Here is a 21,228-nt window from a genome sequence, read left to right as displayed (position 1 = left end):
TTGTTTTCATTCAGACAGAAAGTTTCTTTGAGATTACCAGTATTTGGTGCTTATAAAATGTAGTTACAAAAAAGCTTACATTCAAAAATAAAAAGGCAAAAAAATACAAATCTCTTTAAACAAGGATCGTGAGTAAACTCGTTAAGGTTTTAACATTTTTTCGTCGAGTCTCCAAGTGTTTGGGGTTTGTTAATTAAAAACCTGTCTGCGCCGTGACGGGATCCTGTTTAATGTTAGCGAAAAACTCAAGAAATGTGTACCACAGTAATTAGTGGGCGCTTCCCTAGGTATCAGGAACCCGTTAGCGGTATTCATAATGTGTTTGCGAAGGAAAATAATTATACCTTCTAACATTCTATATCGAAAATAACACACTTACAAACTTATTGATATAATTAACTGTGATACAGGTATAACTATTGTATTGCCTGAACTTTATAGTAGGTTCCTTACACAATGTTAACAGGCTGTAAAGTTTACCTTTTTCATGGCCCCAGTTGGGCGCCAACAAACATTGTTTTTCGTTCTAATACTATTTCGATGAAATCAATTTAAAACGAAATGCACCCTTAATTTTCAATTAACGCCAACAAATATAAAAGCCACAATCGCACCTACATTAACCCTCACGTCGATACTCCACAGTTTTGCACAATTACCCTCGTCTGCGCGCTTTTTATTACGACAGGGAAAGTAATAAAAGAGGATTAAGGATTCAATAACTCGATCTGATAAAAGTGGAGTGAGCACCTGCCCCGAATTTACGAGCAACCCTTCTGTGCCGCGAGCGCGTCATGGTATTGAAGTTCGCGGGTCATTTCATGGACCGGCGACCACAATTAGGTTACTCCTTCCAAGATGAGGAAGACTCTGTTTGGCTGAGCGTGACGGTGTGTGTTTGTTTTGTTAACTTAATCGTTTGTTAACACTATCAATGAAAAAAACTTTGGGTTGAAGGTCAAACTCTCAGTGTATTTCATTGGTTGCGTAAAATATCTCTGGCAAGTGTTTTACTTGGGTTGGGACTGTGATGTTCATGAGATAAATGCCCTAACTAAATAAAGATTAGAAAAAAACTGTTATAGTTTTTAGAAATAGAGACAGATAACTGTGTATGTTTTCGAATACAAACAAAAAAACGCCTTGCACGAATTGAGTATAACAAACATATCAGTTTATGCCATTGTTTTTATTGTTTAGATTATAACTATAGTCTAAAAATCTCTAAAACAATAAACACGATCAAAATTCAGCGTGTCCCCGTTATATAGAGGGCGACGTGCGGGCCCGGGGGAGGTAATGCGTTCGCGTTAAGAAATTACACTGTAGTGCAAATAAAATGCACACGTAGTCTGCGCACGAACACCTGAGTTAGTGGCGCTTTGTTTATTATAATTACACTGCAGGCCAAATTAAATGTGCATGTAAACTAGAGGAACGTTGAAAAAGCAGGAATTGTTAGAAAGTGCTGTGTGTTATTAATTCGAGTAGGTTCGGCTGGTATGCATGGATTTTAGGTATATTGGTAAATACCAAAAGGGGAAAAGTGGAAAACCTGTAAATTACGTTTCAAATGAAATAATTAAACCTGGTTTGATTAGACTTAGATCTTTTTAACCCAAAAAGTAATTCTAGATAAGAACTCACATTTAATTTCTAATTGTCTGTTTATGTAATCTATTGTTTTCACCGTTATAAATGTCTGATATGTCTGAGAAGAAAAACAATATCTCGTGAATCGCATTAAGACAACGATAAAACCAAGCTTGACAAATGTACAATGACAATCGTTAAATCCCAGAAAATCTTCCGTTTCCCTCAAACGTTTAGCTCACCTGCCCAATACCCGCATTGTTTGCGAGGGGATAAACGAAAAAAAATAACAGCACAGTCCAATCAATCGGGGGAATAAGAAAAAACGATTGGATTCACCTCACGTGCCGACAGCCGGACAAAAAATAATGTGTGGCCATTTTTATTTGGCACTATGTGTATTCGAGTGGTGACCCGTTTTGGTTTTATTTGTAAGTGTAATTATTTGGTGTAGTTTGGTGCCGCAATTTGGCGATCCGTCGCTATTTGTTTATCTGTACCACGAAACACTTCTTGTTTTAAATTTGCAGGAAAAGTCGAGTAATCGAAATGTGATGAAAGTGATTTTCTTTACTGGTCGTTTGTTTTTCATATAGGTAGTTTGAGTTGCCATTAATCGTAGCCATACTCAATTGAAATTAACTTTCAAACAACTATGAACAAGGTAATAACAGCCGTAAAATAGTTGAATGGAATGCAGACCAAACACTAAAAACTAACGGAAAAAGCTGTAAAAAGTCATAAAAGATGGCATCGATGAAACCTTGGTCATAATACAAGCAATTCGCCAATTACTTAGCCAAAAACTATTTAGACAGTAAGTAAACTCACTGAGCTAACACCGAGTTGGCAAGACCGCCCAAAACTTTCTGCAGATGAACGAAAACGTAAAACTTTAAGTTATCAGTTTGAGTTTTGAATAGATTTCGATTTGGGTTTGCGTCAAACTTAGGTGTTTTGTTATCGACTCAGACAGAAATATCAATCAAAGATACTATTATTATTGGAGAAGTTTGTTTCAATTTCAAGTTATCTGAAGAAAATTGGTTTCGACTTATTGAATTGGATCTTGTTTAGATGTAGGAAATGCTAATACCCCGAATGTGATTTAGACATGAATTATGGAAAGAAAATATAATAACGTTAACTGAAATCCAGACACTAGACTCTAGAGTCTGATATTACACACTATCGAGGTTTAAACGTTCCGGGGTCAAGTTGTTGATCAATAAATGTTTCACATTTTTTTATCTCATCATTAATAACATCACAAAACCTAGATGAATATAGGTCAGGGATCAGATATAACCACTTACCACCCCCAGCTCACCCCTAATTTTAAAAAGGGCAATCATACATTGTTGTGGGCGCGGTCGACCAATGGCCACGAGGTAGCTGTTAGACTACGGTCGCGGCGGTCGACTGCCCGGGGACGGTGTCCCACAGTGTTTGGTACGTGTGTTGCTTGCGCTGGTGCACACGTACCCCACGCACCCCTCTGTGCGTCGTTGATGGAAACCTAAGATGGTACCGAGGTACCGAGGATGCGACGTCACACACCCCACGTCTCTACTAGAGGATTATTGAAGAAAACACGGAGTAAATCTTCTAATCAGGATCGGAGGTTCGCCAATTTCTCTTCGTAGATGTTGTCCGTACTGAAGCTGAGCTGCGACTGACTCACGACGGAAAGCCCCGCTGCTTTTATACAACGAGACTTTACCGCCGCGTGCGCCACTCCAATAAGACTCGTATTGGAGTTAATTTTCACTTTGGCGAACCCCTTTACCTTGTATTTATTCATCCATTTTACATTAAATACACCTTTTTATGTTTTATTATGATAAATATTTGTTATTCTTATCTAAATAACACCTTACAAGATACGTACTTAATTGTATTTATTAATTATCGACCCAGAAACACCAATATACCGGCCGTCTTATTGGAGTCATTTACACATTTGTTCATAACTTTTTACTCCGACGGCCGATCTTCAAAATTCCAACGGATTTGGCGTTTCTGGGCGATTTCCAATAAGATATTCACCCTTACATTTAAAAACAACTTAAAGTAAAAAAGTCAATTTTACAATTCTTATTACGTAACCATTAACTTTCATAGTTCAGCAATTTTACACTTAATAACTTTACAAATGGACACAAATGTGACAATAGTCTATGATAACGTAAATAACAACAATTAGAAATATAAACAATAATAAAAATATGTAAAATCCTATTTCTAATTCACTATATGTCTGTGGGGCGGGCCGCGATGTGCGCGGTACCCCACACCTTTCTTTGCCGGCGGCAGCGCGGCGCCTTACTTTGGGTTGTTGATACTATTATAACTAATAACAACTTAACCTAACCAACGTAAATTACAACAAATAAACAAAAATGCAAATATCTTATTTCTAATGAAAAATGTGTGTGAGGCGGACCGCTATGTGCGCGGTACCCCACACCATTTGCCGGCGATAGCGCGGCACCTTACTTTTAGTCGCCGACATTCTCCCCCTCGTGCGTCGCACCATCCTCCTGGCTCGGCGATTCTCCCGGCACCAGCAGCACCACTCGCGAACTGGGTCTCCGCAGCACGCCGCCTCTGGTCCCGATGTCGACGATCCTGGTTCTTCCATCTGGGCCTGGATACACTTGCACGATTCTTCCACGGGGCCAGGTGTCCCTTGGTAGGGTGTGGTCGACGATCAGCACGATGTCGCCGACCCTCAGGTCGGTGGGCGAGGTTCCACCTCGAGTCTTCCTTGGCAGCAGGGTCGGCAGGTACTCGCGCAGCCAGCGTTGCCAAAAGTGATCGGCAAGCCGCTGCGTCGCCTTCCAGGTGTGTCGTCCCACCAGCTCGTTGTCGCCGAAGTGGCCGAGTCTCGCAGTGCCGCAGGAGCGTCCAAGGAGGAAGTGGTTTGGAGTGAGCGCTTCCTCCTCGGGATTCTCGGAGAGGTGAGTCAGCGGTCGTGAATTCACCGTGTGTTCAGCTTCCAGCAGGAGGGTGAGAAGGACCTCTTCTCGTGGATGTCTTTCGTGTAGAGTGGCGTCCAGTGCGGTTTTTATGGAGCGCACCAGACGTTCCCAAGCGCCGCCCATGTTTGGCGCGCCAGGTGGGATGAACTTCCATTGTATGTCGATCTTCTCGGCTTCAGAAGTTAGGTTTTCTTTGTTCATTCCCTGCAGCGCCTCCTGAAGTTCACGGTTGGCGCCGACGAAGTTGGTCCCGTTGTCCGAGTATATAGTCTTCGGCATTCCTCTTCTTGCAGCGAACCTCCGGAGAGCCATCATCATACTGTCGGTTGACAGTGACGGAACCAGCTCGATGTGCACCGCTCGCGTCGTAAGGCACGTGAACAGAGCGCCCCATCTCTTCTCGTGGTGTCTTGCCACCGTGACGGAGAGCGGCCCGAAGTAGTCGACGCCAGTGCATGTAAAGGGTGGACAACTGTGCGTCAGACGTTCGACGGGCAGGTTCCCCGTCGGCAGCTCTCCAGGCTTCCCTCTTCTTGCTCTGCACCATTGACATTGATGCTGGACAGTCTTCAATGCTGAGCGTAGCCCCAGCACCCAATATCGTTGACGGACCTCGTTCATCACCGTGGCGTGGTTCCCATGATTGAAGCGACGGTGGTAGTCTTCCAAGATAAGTCTTCCAATCAGGTCTTTACTGTCGAGCACGATGGGCCGTATGAAATTCCTCGAGACGCCCTGAATCGCGTCGATTCTTCCTTTAACTCGCAGCAGGTCTTCATCTAATACCACGTCGAGTCGTTTCAACTTGCTGTTGCCCTCGAGTTGCTTCCCCTTCTGCAAGTGTCGTATTTCTTCGTGGAAGCTTCTCTCTTGACTCTCCCTCAGCAACAACTTCTCGGCCTGCTCCAGCAGCTCCGGACTGAGGGGTATGTATCTTCTTTCTTCCTTCGAGGACGTCGGTCGCCTTCCCACTCCCGGCGCCTTCTTCTTGATGACCCGCCATGTCGGGTCGGTCTTGCATGCGTTGACCCGGCCTATGGGACGGCAGAGTTGAATGAATTGCAGCACCCTCGCCGTTGCCCGCTGAAGTCTCTTCCATGACGAGAATCTTTCTGGCTTTGGAGTTCGGCTGACGACGCTCGCTGTAGCCACGACGTCCGTCGACTTTTCTTCGCCCGTGGTCTCCTTCCTGAAGGTCCTCGCTGCTGGCCAATGAGCTTCTTCTTGTCGCAGGAAGTCAGGCCCGGTGTACCAGCGATGCTTGTTGTCGAAGTTGTCCGGCACGTCACGCGTCGCGTCGTCCGCAGGGTTGTGCGCCGTAGGCACCCATCTCCAGTCCTGTGGCTTGGTGAGGTCTTCAATTTCTGCTAGTCGGTGAGCCACGAACGTCTTGAAGGTCCTCGGGTCCGTCTTGATCCAGGAGAGCACGATGCTGGAGTCCGTCCAGAAGGTCTTCTTGCTCGCCTTCAGGTCCATTTCCTCTTCTACAGCGTGCGCCAGCCGGCTTCCGAGGAGGGCAGCTTGCAGCTCAAGTCTGGGAACTGACACAGGTTTCAACGGTGTGACTCTCACCTTCGCTGCCACCAGATTGACGAGGTAGGTCCCGTCACTTTCTTGCGCTCTCCAGTAGACTGCAGCTGCATACGCCGTTTCACTCGCATCCGTGAAGGTGTGCAGCTCCCCCTCGGTGCTACGTGGAGCTAGACATCTCGGGATCTGAAGGCCCTGCAGGAGCTTCATCTTCTCCAGGTAGACCTTCCAAGTTTCGTGATCCTGGTCTGCGATCTCTTCGTCCCAGCCGATGCCGCTGCGCCAGATGTTCTGCAGTAACTTCTTACCTTGAATCAGGACCGGTGATGCCAGTCCCAGCGGGTCGAAGGTAGACATGACCGCACTGGTAACTTCCCTTTTCGTTGGCACCTTGAAACCTCTCGCTATCTCCTCCGGCGTGTTCCGAAGGTTCGCCCTGAATCCGATGGAGTCCTTCTCTGTGAACCAGCGTAGTCCTAGGGTCTTCTCTTCCTTCTCCCCGAGGTTGACCTCGACCTTCTCTGTCATCTCGGTCCTGACTCGGTGCAGCAGCTCAGGTTGGTTGGACGCCCATCCCCTGAGTTCGAAGCCTGCCTTCCTGTGGATGAAGTCGACTTGCGCCGTTACCCTTCTCAAGTCCTCTTCTGAGTGGAAGCTGTGCAGGTAGTCGTCCATGTAGTGATTCAGCTCGATCGCCCTTGCTGCTTCTGGATACTCTTCTTGGAAGTCAGCTGCGTTTCTGTTCTTCACGTAGATGGCTGTGCTTGGAGATGAAGTCGCACCGAAAATGACTGATGTCATCCTGTACTCTTTCGGTGACTCGTCGCGTCGATCCCCTCGCCACAGGAACCGCAGGCTGTCTCGATCTTCTGGCCTTATTCGCACCTGCAGAAACATTTCCTTTATGTCTGCTGCAACCGCCAAGGGTCCCTGCCGGAACCTCAGCAGAACGCCGAAGAGTGACTGCAGCAGGTCTGGTCCTGGCAGCAGAGCATCGTTGAGGCTCTTGCCTCCGGACTTCGCTGCCGCGTCGAACACGATCCTAATCTTCTTCTTCAAAGGATGCACGACGGCGAAGTGTGGCAGGTACCATTTCTTCTTGGTGTCTTCTGGTTGCGCTGGAGCCTCTTCTGCATACCCGCTGTCCAGAAGATGTTCCATCTGCCGACCGTATTCCTCCTTCAGCTGAGGGTCCTTGTCTATCTTCTTTTCAATGTTGGCCAGACGGTTTTTTGCAGAAGTATAACTGTCTGGCATCCTTTCTTCTGGGTTCCTCCACAGCAGACCGGCCTCGAAGCGCCCGTCTTCCAATCTTCTGCAGGTCTTCTCTAGGATGGCGATGGCCTGTCCCTCGGCGTCCGTTGAGGGTCTGCGTGGCTGCACACCAAGCGCCTCGATCGCGAAGTGATCCTTGATGACCCGGTGCATCTCTTCTTCTGGTGAGCTGACAGTAAGGCAAGTGTTAATAAACTGCACCCTTTTTATTGCACCACTGTCGGTACCGTGCAACACCCAGCCGAGTCCTGTCCTGGAGGCAACCGGTTCACCTGGCTTCCCTTTTCTTACTTCCCGGGATACGATCAGCTCCCAGTTGTCTTGCCCGATGAGTAGTTGCGGTCGCTCTCCCTCGTAGTATAGGGCGTCGGAGAGCTTCGTCAGGTGCTTGCAGCGCTCAATTCTTCCCTTTTCTAGGAACTGTGGCGCCAGCTTGAGTCCTTCCATGGTCCGGACTCCTCTCAAGATCTTCTTGGCCCCTTGGTGTACGCCTTTCACAGCCAGGTCCAGCAGCTGTGAGTCCTTCTTCTGGATGAGCCTGCCGCCAACTGTCTCGATCGTCAGCTCCTCCCTTCTGCCATGAGCGCCAACCTCTTCGGCGACCTTCTGATCCAGCAGCGTCACCGTCGACCCCTCATCCATGAGGGCCAGGATCTTTTTGGAGCCCTTGGTACCGTAGACCTCTACTGGCACCATCTTCAGGTAGGCTCGTGTGCTGCTCACCGTGTTCACGGCCGCCATGACCGCTGCTGCCTCAGTAGCGTCCTTGCTACTTGAAGCTTCTTCTTGTGCTTCCGCATGAAGCAGGTGATGGTGCCACCGCTTGCAGGTCTTGCACGGAGGCTTACGACACATCTCCTTTCTGTGCCTTCCCTGTAGACATTTGAAGCACACCCTGCTCTTCTTCACGGCCGCCCATCGGTCTTGCACTGAACTCTTCTGAAACTTGCGGCACTCCAGCAGCACATGTTCGCCCTCACACATCGGACACTTTCTTTCAGCCTGCCTGGGCTCCCGCTCCTGCGAGTCCCGCGTGACGTGTGAGGCGTGCTTGATTGTCTTCCTGTTTCTTTCTTCCAGCGCGGCGAAGGCTCCACACTTGTCGGCCTCCTGGTTCAGGAACCTGCTGATGAGATTCAAGTCCGAAAACTCACCATCATCCGTGGCTGCAGTGTAGTCGTACCACCGGAACTTGAGTACTGTTGGTAGCTTCTCAACAATACACTTCACGATCTCCGGTGAGTGCAGGTACTGCGGCTTCTTGAGTCCCTTGATAGCCGCCACGCTGTTGTTTACTTGACTGGCGAACACGCAGATTTCCCTGGGGTTTTCCGATATCCGCGCCAGGGTCTTCACCTTCTCCAGCTCCGCCAGGATCAAGGCATCCGGTCTCCCGAACCTCCTCTTCAACGCCTGCATGACCTCTTCTGCAGATGCCTCCGAGTACAGAAGACTTCTGATAGCTTCTCTGGCGTTGCCCTTCAGCGCTCTTCTTAGTCGCGCCATATTCTGGACGTTGCTGAACATGTGAGCTGTGTCCTCGTAGACCACCTTGAAGGCCATCCACTCGCTGCTGTTGCCGTCGAAGTACGGTAACTCGTGGATATACTTCGGCTGCCCCGTCGCACCTTCTCGGCTTGAGAAGGCTTCCTTGAGAGCAGCAGTCAGCGCCTGGATCCCGTTGAAAGCACCTCCTGCAGAAGCCTCTTCTTCTGGCTTCACCTTCTGATCTTCTGCTGGTCGCTGTCCTGGGTACACATCCGCTGTCTTGGTGGTTTCATGTAGCACCGACGTCTCGATCCAGTTCTTGACGTGGGCTGTCCTTTCTTCTTCCAGGTCTTCATCTTCTTCCATGGAGTCCTCGTCCTCGCACTGCGTCAGCTCCAAGCGGATGCGTGCTAATCTTGCCGCCGCCTGAGCCTGCTCCAGCTCCAGGCGTGCCAGTTCTTCCCTGGCTGCTAGCTCCTTTCTTCTGGCCGAGGAACTCGTCGTCTTCGTAGACCTGGCTCGGCGACCGACCCCCATTGGTTTCAGAGTTGCGGAGGAACCCGGCAACCCCTTCCCCAGGGCCTCTTCTGGGGTCTTCTTGTTCGCCTTCTTCGCGGCCTTGCTCTTCTCTGATGCCGCCGTGGTCGCAGTCTCCATGGTCGCTTCGGTGGTGGTAGTGTACTCCGTTGCTGTTGTTCCAGAAGAAGTAGTTGCTTCTGATGAAGGCGCCTTAGCTGGTGCTGTCGCAGACGTGGCCCCTTCTGGCCCTGACGTTGGAGCCGCCGCGTCCAAAGGACGGGACGGAGGGCGCAAGGGAACATCCTTCTGTGACCTGGTCACCGGCATCTTGCAGTCTTCAATCTTCTTTCTTCTTGCAACCTCTTCTTAGGTTTCGAGGGATCCGGCTCGAAGGACCAACTGTTGTGGGCGCGGTCGACCAATGGCCACGAGGTAGCTGTTAGACTACGGTCGCGGCGGTCGACTGCCCGGGGACGGTGTCCCACAGTGTTTGGTACGTGTGTTGCTTGCGCTGGTGCACACGTACCCCACGCACCCCTCTGTGCGTCGTTGATGGAAACCTAAGATGGTACCGAGGTACCGAGGATGCGACGTCACACACCCCACGTCTCTACTAGAGGATTATTGAAGAAAACACGGAGTAAATCTTCTAATCAGGATCGGAGGTTCGCCAATTTCTCTTCGTAGATGTTGTCCGTACTGAAGCTGAGCTGCGACTGACTCACGACGGAAAGCCCCGCTGCTTTTATACAACGAGACTTTACCGCCGCGTGCGCCACTCCAATAAGACTCGTATTGGAGTTAATTTTCACTTTGGCGAACCCCTTTACCTTGTATTTATTCATCCATTTTACATTAAATACACCTTTTTATGTTTTATTATGATAAATATTTGTTATTCTTATCTAAATAACACCTTACAAGATACGTACTTAATTGTATTTATTAATTATCGACCCAGAAACACCAATATACCGGCCGTCTTATTGGAGTCATTTACACATTTGTTCATAACTTTTTACTCCGACGGCCGATCTTCAAAATTCCAACGGATTTGGCGTTTCTGGGCGATTTCCAATAAGATATTCACCCTTACATTTAAAAACAACTTAAAGTAAAAAAGTCAATTTTACAATTCTTATTACGTAACCATTAACTTTCATAGTTCAGCAATTTTACACTTAATAACTTTACAAATGGACACAAATGTGACAATAGTCTATGATAACGTAAATAACAACAATTAGAAATATAAACAATAATAAAAATATGTAAAATCCTATTTCTAATTCACTATATGTCTGTGGGGCGGGCCGCGATGTGCGCGGTACCCCACACCTTTCTTTGCCGGCGGCAGCGCGGCGCCTTACTTTGGGTTGTTGATACTATTATAACTAATAACAACTTAACCTAACCAACGTAAATTACAACAAATAAACAAAAATGCAAATATCTTATTTCTAATGAAAAATGTGTGTGAGGCGGACCGCTATGTGCGCGGTACCCCACACCATTTGCCGGCGATAGCGCGGCACCTTACTTTTAGTCGCCGACATACATATTAATTCGTGAGGTGAGCGCGAGCTGCAGACGCCAACAGTTATAACTTGGAGCCGGTTTTAATTAAAATTTTATCCTTTGGGAATACTCCCTCTTAACTAGTTTGATTCTAATACTTTTATTGAGTTGTAATGTTTTATATTTCTAGTAAAATTTTGATCTTTAACATTCATCTTAAATTTTCACCCATCATATTATTAACTGTTTCCTTAGATTGAAAATTAATGACTAGATTACTTCTAAAGGGAAATGTTGTATGAAACTAATAATAATAAGAAATAAATGGCTTCAGGTTCAGAAAACCAAAAACAAAAATAAGAGTTGCACGAAAGGATGTGTCAAAAGGAAATAAAGTAGGAAACAACAAGTAATAGTGTGTTACATGGTTGTTTACCTGCACGCGGTGGAAATCGGAAACAAATCACACAGCTCAGAGAGCAGTCACAACGCCGCAGTCAGATCTGGCGGTGGGAACGCCGCGTTTTTAGATCTGGCAGCGTATGGCTCTTTCATACGAGTTATTTAGCAAATTGAATTACGACTAAAAGCGGTAGTCTAGTTTATAACATGATAAAAATAGTGGATGAAAGCCCATTTTGTATGTTACAAATGATTTATTTAATTATGCAACGGTTTCTTTACGCGTTTTTTTCGGGTGTGCCCTACTAATTCCGGACCCAACAGGAATCTTTTATCATGAGCTGACGCGGCAGATCCACTATGAAATTATTTAGCCGTTTTTTGAAATACAGTGGTACCAATTAACTTTTTTGAGCACAGATTTGTTTCAGATGTTTTCATTGTGGAGTTTGTTAAGAGAAAGCCAAGCGTTCAAAACGCAACATGCGGAGGAAACTTAAATAAAAAATCCGATCACGTATCGGAGGGCCGAAGGTGGACGGGCCAATAAAAATGTATAGAGGGATTTGTGTGAGAATAAACTCGGCATGTGGCGCAGCCCGCTCGGCGGCCGCACACGTCGACAATTAGTGAATTATTATTACTGGAATGCTGTGGACGAAAATATAGGCTTCTTTTAGTTGTAGAGAAAAATTGTCGGGTGGAAATCATCACATTTATTTATTAAAAGAAAGATAGATATAAAATACATATCGATGGCAGCAAAGTAGAAACGGACATCTACAAAATCGCAACTTTACAGGAGAGCAGATTTAGTTTAAAAGCGTGGTTATTTTGCGAGTTATGAACCGATTAACCTGAAATTTTCTATGATGCTTTAAAATAACCTTCTTTATGAATTGTGTAATAGGTTTTATCGCTACATCGTTGTTTTACTGAAATAATGTAGATGTCTTTTTTTACTCTGAAAAAACATTGACGTAGAAGAAGACATCTGCCTGATAACCGTTTATACGTGTGATAAAAAAGTGCCCATTTAAAATATCTAATAAAGTAATATAATAATCTTCTGTAATACATTTAAGGATATTTATAGAATATCTTCTAAGCAACATGCAAACAGTATTCTCCTTTTTTCGACCAAATTTTGTAGATGTCTTTATTTACTTTGCATTTAACATTTTATACATTATCAATAAATGAGTTAACTACAACTTATCTCCATCTATTACTATCAGTTGAACTCATTTATTTAGTTACCAAATCACGTAAAATATATTATTGTAAATAAAAACGCAATATATGATTTATTTATTATCAAAGGTATCATTGGCAGATAGGCAAATATCAAACTGAAATAAAATAAAAAAGAAACACAGAACAATATTTTAAACTTAGCAACATAAACACTACTGTCTTATTCTTACTTATAGGAGGAAAAACGAGATCAAAACGTTAACGATTAGGTACGCACGAAAACGCACGAAAACATACCCGGTACGCGCTAGAATGTGACAACTGACTGATGTCATTGTTGACGTTTCATTCATCTGTCAAAGCTCCGAAGTAAAGGCGGACAAATTCAAATGTCCGTTTCTACTGCGATGTTTTTTAAAAATCCAGTGTAGATGTCTTCATTTACGTGTCAAATTTTCTTTATTATAATGAATTTTGAAAAAAAATTAATACTGACTTGTAGGTAGGATTAATATAAGCTAATTTTTGTAAAAAAAGCATTTTCATAAAAATGTAGATGTCCGTTTCTACTTTGCTGCCATCGATATGTTGTGTTTATTTGGATCTATATTTTACCAAATACTGGATTTTCTGTATAATTTTTACCTATACGGGAAGAAGTTCGTACCCAGCAGTGGAACTAAGGATAGTTCTACTACTCTACTACTCTCGCTACTTTTTCAGCAGATTAAGGATAATCTGCTGAAAAAGTAGCGAGCAAACGATTTAAAAAAAGTAAAAAGCAAGAATTTGTGAATCTCTTTGTACTATTGAATACTTCCGTAATTAAATAGGTCAGGTAGAATGAAAACTATTGACAACCGTTCACCATCATGCATTCTTGATGTTATTATTAACCGACCTCCTTACACATCGTACCTGCACTAAGACAGAACAAATACCAGCGCAAATAATGAAGGGGTCCCAACATTCTGACTCTATACACATAAGAGATTAACTTTTAACGTTTTTTGTTTTAGTTCATTACAGGCGAACAAATCCCGGCGCGCCGCGGGGATCGGCGGGGCTCGCTGGACAGGTGAAACTGTGTCCAATTTAAGGGATTACAACATAATCCGCGCTGGACCCTGTTTAGGTACACATAAGGGAACGCGAGGGATGCGGTACTCGTCATGGTGAATGGTGTTGTCTAAAGTGGTTGGCCTTGTATAAGAGTGGTTGGTTCTGAAGTGGTTTACAGGAAACCATGAAATTGTTAAGGATTTCATTAGGACTATTTACATTTCAGTGTATGCAAAATTTTTATTAATATTTTTACTAATCGTTTTGTTGGATCTGTATAGCGGTTAGCGGTTTAGCTGTATATGTATATATATTTGAAAAAGAGTAACTTATAGAGTTTCTTGCTGGTTCTTTTCCATAGGAATGATATTTTATAACCGTGCATTAATCATTACTGTAACGTTTAAAAAGTGCCCAGAAAACGGCTTTTAAACGGTACTGTGCCTAAAGGAGCTTAGTAGTTATGATGAAATATTTGGTAGTAAGACTTACGGCAATTAAAAAATGTGGTGATACGAGCACGTGCATTAAAATGTTCATATTCTATAGATTTTATTTAATGATCACCCCTATGTAAACGTCTTAACGCGATACTTAGTTTATGAAACTAAGCTTATGATAAATCCTCTAAGATATCAATCCGTTTCACTGTCAAATTCAAAGAGCTATTCTTCTTTTTGCAAACTTATTATACACTCTAAATCGCCCTTATTCCCTTAAATTAAGGTTTATAATTGAATGATTCGTGTGCATTTAAAATTGTGAGGTATGTCGATACAATCGTCTTTGAATGAAGGTGAATCAATCAATGTCGTACACCTCGATCCCTCATCCTGAAGCCCTAATAATCCCCATACCTATGGCCGCTATCGTTACGTGTGATTAAATTTATGATCAATTGGGTTTTTTAGAATGGGATGGATCTTTCACTTGATGCCAAGCCGATGCATTTTATATGGAAAAATATGAAGCGCCTAGTTGTTTTCTGATGGCAATGTCATGTAAGCATGTAAGGCTGTACCCGTTCTTATTGCCGAGAGAAGTGCGTTTGCGGGACGAAGATTACGTAAGTGAACTGTATTTACAATATTTTCAGTAATATTTACTGGTAACCATTTCGGATTTGCTCACAAATATTAATATGATATCAATCTGGTCAACGTACATACTATAGCATGCTGCTATCTGTTACAACAACTTACGACTACAAAAAAACATTCTATTTTAATCATTTACATGTATCAAACCGGCCTCAAAAAAGGGGTCCAACCCCATACACTTATAATTAAACAGTAAATTTTTCATTGTTTTCTACTCGCTAATACCGTGTTTCGCAAACTTTTCTTCATGAATAATTCATTCGTCTTAACGGCAATCGAAGGTAGTCGCGGTGTGGAAGAGTCCTAACTTTGGAAAGATGTTAAGAGAATTGGTCTGGATGTTAATGCTGTATGAATACAAAGCGAGTCTGATATTAATTGGAGAGCTACTGGTTGTACTTACTTTTAGATTGTGGGTTTTATAACAGGGGTGTTTAATTCGTGACTGGGAAGCGGCTTCCTTGGTTATTGTAGAAATCAAACAATATGACTCTGTATGTTTTTAAAAGATTGCAGCAAAACAATATAACTTAATTTGTCTTACTAAAAGAAGCCGCTTATGGACTACAGACAGGCACACAGACCTTTTAAACGAATAATCCTGAAATAAAGTTTTTAGTAGGTATTTTTTACTCAACCATATGGTATCACGTCACTAAACTTAAAATAAATTCATTCCAGCCAGAGAAAGATAAATCTCTCATAAGTTCGATAGAGATCCTTTACCCAAGCATATCCAACAAAGGTAACAAACGGACAGCTATTCAGAGGATCACCAAAAAGTATTGTAATGGAATTGATTCCTCTCACCGCCACTGAGGAGTGTTCGAGAGGGCACTGGACGTCTCCGGCCAATATAAATGTAAATGGACCTGAGGTGCGCCCAATCTAGGTCCTGATACAGAAGGGCAAGTAGGTATAGTACTTGGCTTGCCTCTGAGAGGAAAAATTGTCGAATTTAGTTAAAAAGGTTATACATTTCCTTATTTTACAAATCACATTAAATATTTGAAAAGAGAAATGGGACACTATCCATTTTCTTAAACCTAGAAAGAGGTCCATTAAATAATTTTATTTTATTTTATTAGGGAAACAAACAGATATTATATATAAACAATTACAATCATAATAAACTACACATAATCCAAAACAGTTTCCACACTTAAACAATACATTCGCGCCAAGAATGTTAAACAGGTATGAAAAAGAGGAGAAAAAAAATATTTCAGTATCAAAAATAAATAAAAATAAAATTCTTCCTTGCATCAAACTAAAATGTTGAAGTTAAAAAAAAATCTCAAATGCTGATGGGAACCAAACAATCGTGAATGATTCTTTCAAATTTAGGAAACGAAATGTTAAAAACATCTATGAAAAAATACAATATTTCAGTATTCAAAATAAAAATTATTTGTATCTTACAGATGTCTCCAACACCCCGCCTCCCAAATCCAAAAAAAATATTGTTATTTAGTCCATTATATTCCACTTTAATGTCGATGTAAAGTGATTTTAAACCGTTCTTGTTGACTCACCAAACTATCTTTTAAGATCATTCTGCCATTTTAAGAATTAGTCACGCAACAACATACCCACGTCAACCCCTTCGGAGGAAAGCCCCGTGATTCACATATTTTAACAGTCACCTGACCGATCTTCGTTCCCCTTGCTTGGCTACTCTAGGGCGACATATCGAAGAGTGCGTTCCGAATCACAAGGGGCTCTCATGCATAAAGAAATCGGCCGCATTGCCGCTCCAGCCACCTGCACGTCAACGGCTGAATATTTCATTGACATTACGATTTCAGAACGCGACCGGGTCAATTTTTATTTTAGAGTGCCAAGATTTATTCGTACATATTATATATCAGGGAAACGTGTGGGAGTTTATCGTTAGTGTACGAGGCACTCAACGCCTTAGAGTTATTGTATAGCAATATGTTGTCAGTATGAAATAGTTAACAGTTATTTCAATAAATAGATATAATATTACGTAGGATACACTTTGGATTCTTCCTGAAGCCCCATAATAATTTAGATTAATGTTCACAATCAGAATAATTTCGGACCTGTGTCCCTATGCACGCCTTTAAAAAAGGACCGGATCTCTTCCCATATAGATATCTCGTGAATTAAATTAGAAACAAATTGTTGAACACTAAATAACGCATCTACTATTATTATATGTAAATGTAAGAATATTCTGATTGAACAAACTCTTCAGTAACCTGAAAATAATAAGCACATTCCCTCAAGAGAAGACAATACTCGTCAGGTAACTCCACGATACTTTTACATTAAAATTTGAACTCCCAAACAAGAAATGTGAAACTTTTCTAAACAGATGCTGTACCCTCTGCCGTTAAATTAAATAAGTATAACGCCGTCGCCCGAGACAATGCATAGGTAATGTTCCACAAAGTTTGCAATATAAAAATCATGGAAACTGACTAAGTTGGCCGATATGAATAAAGAATTCATTGTAATTGAGAGAACTTGGCTGGGGTCAGGTGGTTTAGAAGATGCCCTTGTTTTTGGTGAACTACGTCAATATTAATATGGAGAAAAACAAAATACACAACTCTGAAGATAGTGATGGCAGTAACGGGTATATTTCTTTAAAATTTGTTAACCTAGATATACCTACATTTTGCAGTAGTTTATGAGAGTTTATAAGTGGTTTATGAGAGAGTTTCTTTCATCTAATTTTAACTCGTTTTTTCTGATTAGTATATTATATAGGTTTTGTTTCTTGTCTTCACTCGCGTTTATTCTATTTATCTTTGCTATGCTCGATTTCGAAACCACACCATGCCAGAACCTTAGTCCCATAACATTGGCAACTTTAAACCAAACTCTTCACCACTAAAACGAGAAGCTAGTTCCATCTGCATCTCACGAACGAATCGAACCAATTCAACCTGACCTACACCGCCATCAGAAGGATGATTGTGAACTCATTGTCAAATGAATCTTTTAATATCGCAGCTGGAGCCGGGATCAAATATTGGTAGCACACGTAACAAAAGGTTACGCTTTATTGAAATCCGCAGTTCGGCTTCGGAACGCTCATACCTAATAACGTGATCGGGAGGCTGTAGGGAGAGGGCTTGTGTTTCAGATAGACAATTCAATAAGAAGCAAGAATTGTCGAATAATGTTGTCTTTGTAATCATTTAAGGAATTTTGGTTAGTCCGTAATTATCTGGATAGCCCGAAAACTTTCACGAATTCATAATTTTAAAATTTGTTTCTATTTATACTCTCGACGATTGCCTTCGAATATAAAATTGTGAATCTAAAAAGAGCATAATTCTACAATTATATTAGTTTTTAATTTATTTGGAATGTCACGATGGGTGAAAAGTACGCCTGCTTCTTGCATTGGCCTGAAATCGTGTAATATAATATAGTAGTCAGAAATTTATAGAAAAAGTGTGAAACTATCAAAACTTTAAGCTACCAGAACACAATGAAATATATTTTCTAAAGAAAGTGTTGTCTATTTTGTTTTAAGTTTATAATTAATTAAGCCGTCTCCTTACTAACGTAGCAATCGACTTAGAATGTGAAAAAATGTTCGGTATCAGGAAATTGAAACAAAGGTATAGGGGCTTAAGCGTGTTGTCTTGATGAAGTTCATTGTGAACTGTAAACTGTCTGTCTGTCTGCTGTGGGTATTTTCTCTGGTTTAAATGAATGCATAAACTGAATCTAGCCAAAACGTAGATATTGTGTTTTTGTTTCACCTGACTTATTTCGTTCAATGAATTAATAAGTTACAGAAAGGTGATTCAAGATCCAGAGATTTTATAACAAAAGATGTCTTGTGGACTTTTCGCTGCTTGTAAGTTATACCTACAGAAAAAATACTTTTACGATAGTCTTCTAGCCACTAACTGTATATACCTAATCTAGATAATTAATAAATTAACAAAATGCATGTATATTATTTTACAACCGTCTACTTACATTAACATAAATTCACAGAATTCTAAGCGTTGGACTTAAAATTTAGCTAAAACAGTGCGACAGGAAGTGACGTCACATATTTATGTGTCGTTCCACACTTTACCCGGATATTATTGTTACCACCGCATTCACGTTGTCTACATTAACCGTGTTTTATGGCTAATGTGTTAATACTGAGCTTCTGCTAAAATACTTGTTCAAGAATATTTATTCATACATTTTCATTGGTTATTCTAGAAATATTTTGTGCAACTATTGGAATATTTTAATATTATTTATCGCGGATAATTGTGTGTGAATTAGTTGCATTTATTTAAGTAAAGCCACATCATGAAACATCCTCATGAATAAACATAACAACATCACAGCTTAATTCCTATGTATATGGCACTTGAGGTATAGTTTATATTGTAATTTAGTTCAAAACAAAATCAAATACCAAATACCTACTTATACTACATATTTTTTGTAAAAGTTTTTAACTTCATGGGACTTTCAAATGAATCATTCTCCATAAACGAAAAAAAGCGTCTAACATTAATTGTCATCAACTTACCTGAAAACCTCAAAACGACGAACATCTTTACTATTACAAACCTGCACAAAATACATCAAAGGCGTATTATTTAGAAGCGGAACTAACTCCATCATAGCAGAGAGGCTGAAATGAATCACTTCGGGAGGTAACAAGCGCATTATTGTACGTTTACAGGACGTGCCGCCATTACTCTTGTAGGCTCGTATTAATGACAACCATCTTGACTGACTTACCTTGCTAGGACCACGGAGGTCCAAGGGAAAGGCTGGTAGCGGGCCTGGACACTTTTGGTAGGGGGAAGTCCCCCAGTGGCGGACACCTAAGGTTATTTATAAATAAAACAAAGAATATTTAAAAAAATGCTTATTCGTTTATGACTTATATTAGATAACAAAGTTAGGAACCAAATTAAATTAACAAAAATGCAACCTCTGCTTAAAAATAATTAATACCATCATTCAAACTTTGGTAACAAAAAATATGATTTTAAAAAGTGGCACCTAGTACCGGACAATATTTGTGCCATACCCCTAGCACCGGATATTTCAAAATAACCTGCATCGTTCACATATGTAGCCATCTCCAGACTCTGGAATATCTGCACATGCTTCATGTAACCACCCACGATAGGATGAGCACTGGATCCAGGCTTCCTCAGAGGCTTCTAAGCAAACTAAGCAAATTGTTATGTTTGTCTTAGATGTTTCAGTCAATGTTTCTACTTCACTTCTTTTTTTTCTTTATGTTTCACGTTTGTCGCTTCTTTTCTCTTGTCTACGCTCTTTCCATTGGTATTCTTTCCTTTACCTTCCATTGCTACTTCAAAATTAGATTTTATTTAGTCCTTTTTAGGTTACACTGAGTTCTTTTGCCATAATTTTATTAATAGCCGTTTGTAAGCTCTGTGGCTCCCAAGATCCTTTCTTTTTCTTCTCTTCCATTTTTATTATCTTCTTTCTTCTATACTCTAAAATAAAATTAAATAATTATAATAAATGACGTAAATTCTCACAAGGAATATCAATATGTTTACTGTCCGGCGCTAAGGGACTACTTAGTGTCCGGTGCTAAGGGACAGACATTTTCGTTCATTAGGTGGTACCTACTAAAATTAATTAAAAGATTTAATAATATTCTACCATTTTACGGATAACAATCAAGTACTACTTTTATCGTTGAATACCACTCAAATGTAAATGCATAAATATACTAGAATTACTTACATTGATATTTAGCTGACGACGTGATTTCGCGCCTAAAACTGCAATCAGCGGCTCCTGCCATGGCCGTGTATGTCACTGGCGAGGCGCGGCGCGTGACCCTGTACCTGTGTGACCCCCGCACCCCTTTCACTTGTATTTTGAATCGAACGGGTCGACACTCGCTTAAATAGTACGAGTGTCCGGCGCTAGGTGCCGTCCGGCGTTACGGGACTTCCCCCTATATATTTTTTTTAGTTATTATATCTTTAGTTATTTTAAACTACTTAAAATTAGGTAGAACTTGACAAACGCTGGAAATACTTTGTGAATTTTGGTAACAAACAGACATTGTAAAACGTATTCATAAGATCACTAATGACTAATAATAGGTAACAACGGCCTGAAAATAAAGCTACCCTCAACCCACAAAAGGATATGAATAAGACTTACCGAAATGATGATTAAATGTTTTATCACAATTTTCTCAGAATTTTAAATGAAGCACATATACCACACAACTGGAAATACTTTTTTAGATGGGTTTCGAACACAGGACACCGTAAATCGAGCAACGAATTTGACATTGAATACACTATACCAACCCACGGAATAAGCAACTGTAAATTAATTTATTTAGACAGAGCTGTACCCGCTTTTGACTTATAACTTATATCTTAAGGTATTCTATAAACAATACAAAGAAAAACCTACCCTATAATAAGAGAACTAAAGCATAATATGCCGTAATGAAGCAAAAGGTTTTCCACGCAGGTTGTTCTAGGGTCCCACTCAATTCGTTACAATTTTTCTTTGTCACAAAGGGACGGATTTGGGTGAAATTAATATTG

At 41.7% G+C, this 21,228-nt stretch overlaps 1 protein-coding gene and 1 long non-coding RNA gene across 2 annotated transcripts; both read right to left on the bottom strand.

The window, feature by feature from the left end:
• Positions 1-4,094: 4,094 nt before the first annotated feature.
• LOC113501423 lies at positions 4,095-9,716 on the bottom strand. The gene has a single exon (XM_026882551.1). The coding sequence runs from the start codon at positions 9,714-9,716 to the stop codon at positions 4,095-4,097; it is 5,622 nt and encodes a 1,873-aa protein (XP_026738352.1).
• Positions 9,717-19,528: 9,812 nt separating this feature from the next.
• Positions 19,529-20,615, bottom strand: LOC113501247. The gene is made up of 2 exons (XR_003401279.1): positions 20,402-20,615; positions 19,529-20,145 (listed from the first exon to the last, which is right to left on the bottom strand). It is a non-coding gene; the product is annotated as an uncharacterized LOC113501247 (long non-coding RNA).
• Between the last annotated feature and the right edge of the window lie 613 nt (positions 20,616-21,228).

The sequence above is a fragment of the Trichoplusia ni genome, chromosome 15, assembly GCF_003590095.1.
Source record: "Trichoplusia ni isolate ovarian cell line Hi5 chromosome 15, tn1, whole genome shotgun sequence".
In the NCBI taxonomy this organism is placed as follows: Eukaryota; Metazoa; Arthropoda; class Insecta; order Lepidoptera; family Noctuidae; genus Trichoplusia; species Trichoplusia ni.
Note: the sequence above shows the minus strand (reverse complement) of the source record. Positions and strands in the feature narration are given on the sequence as shown.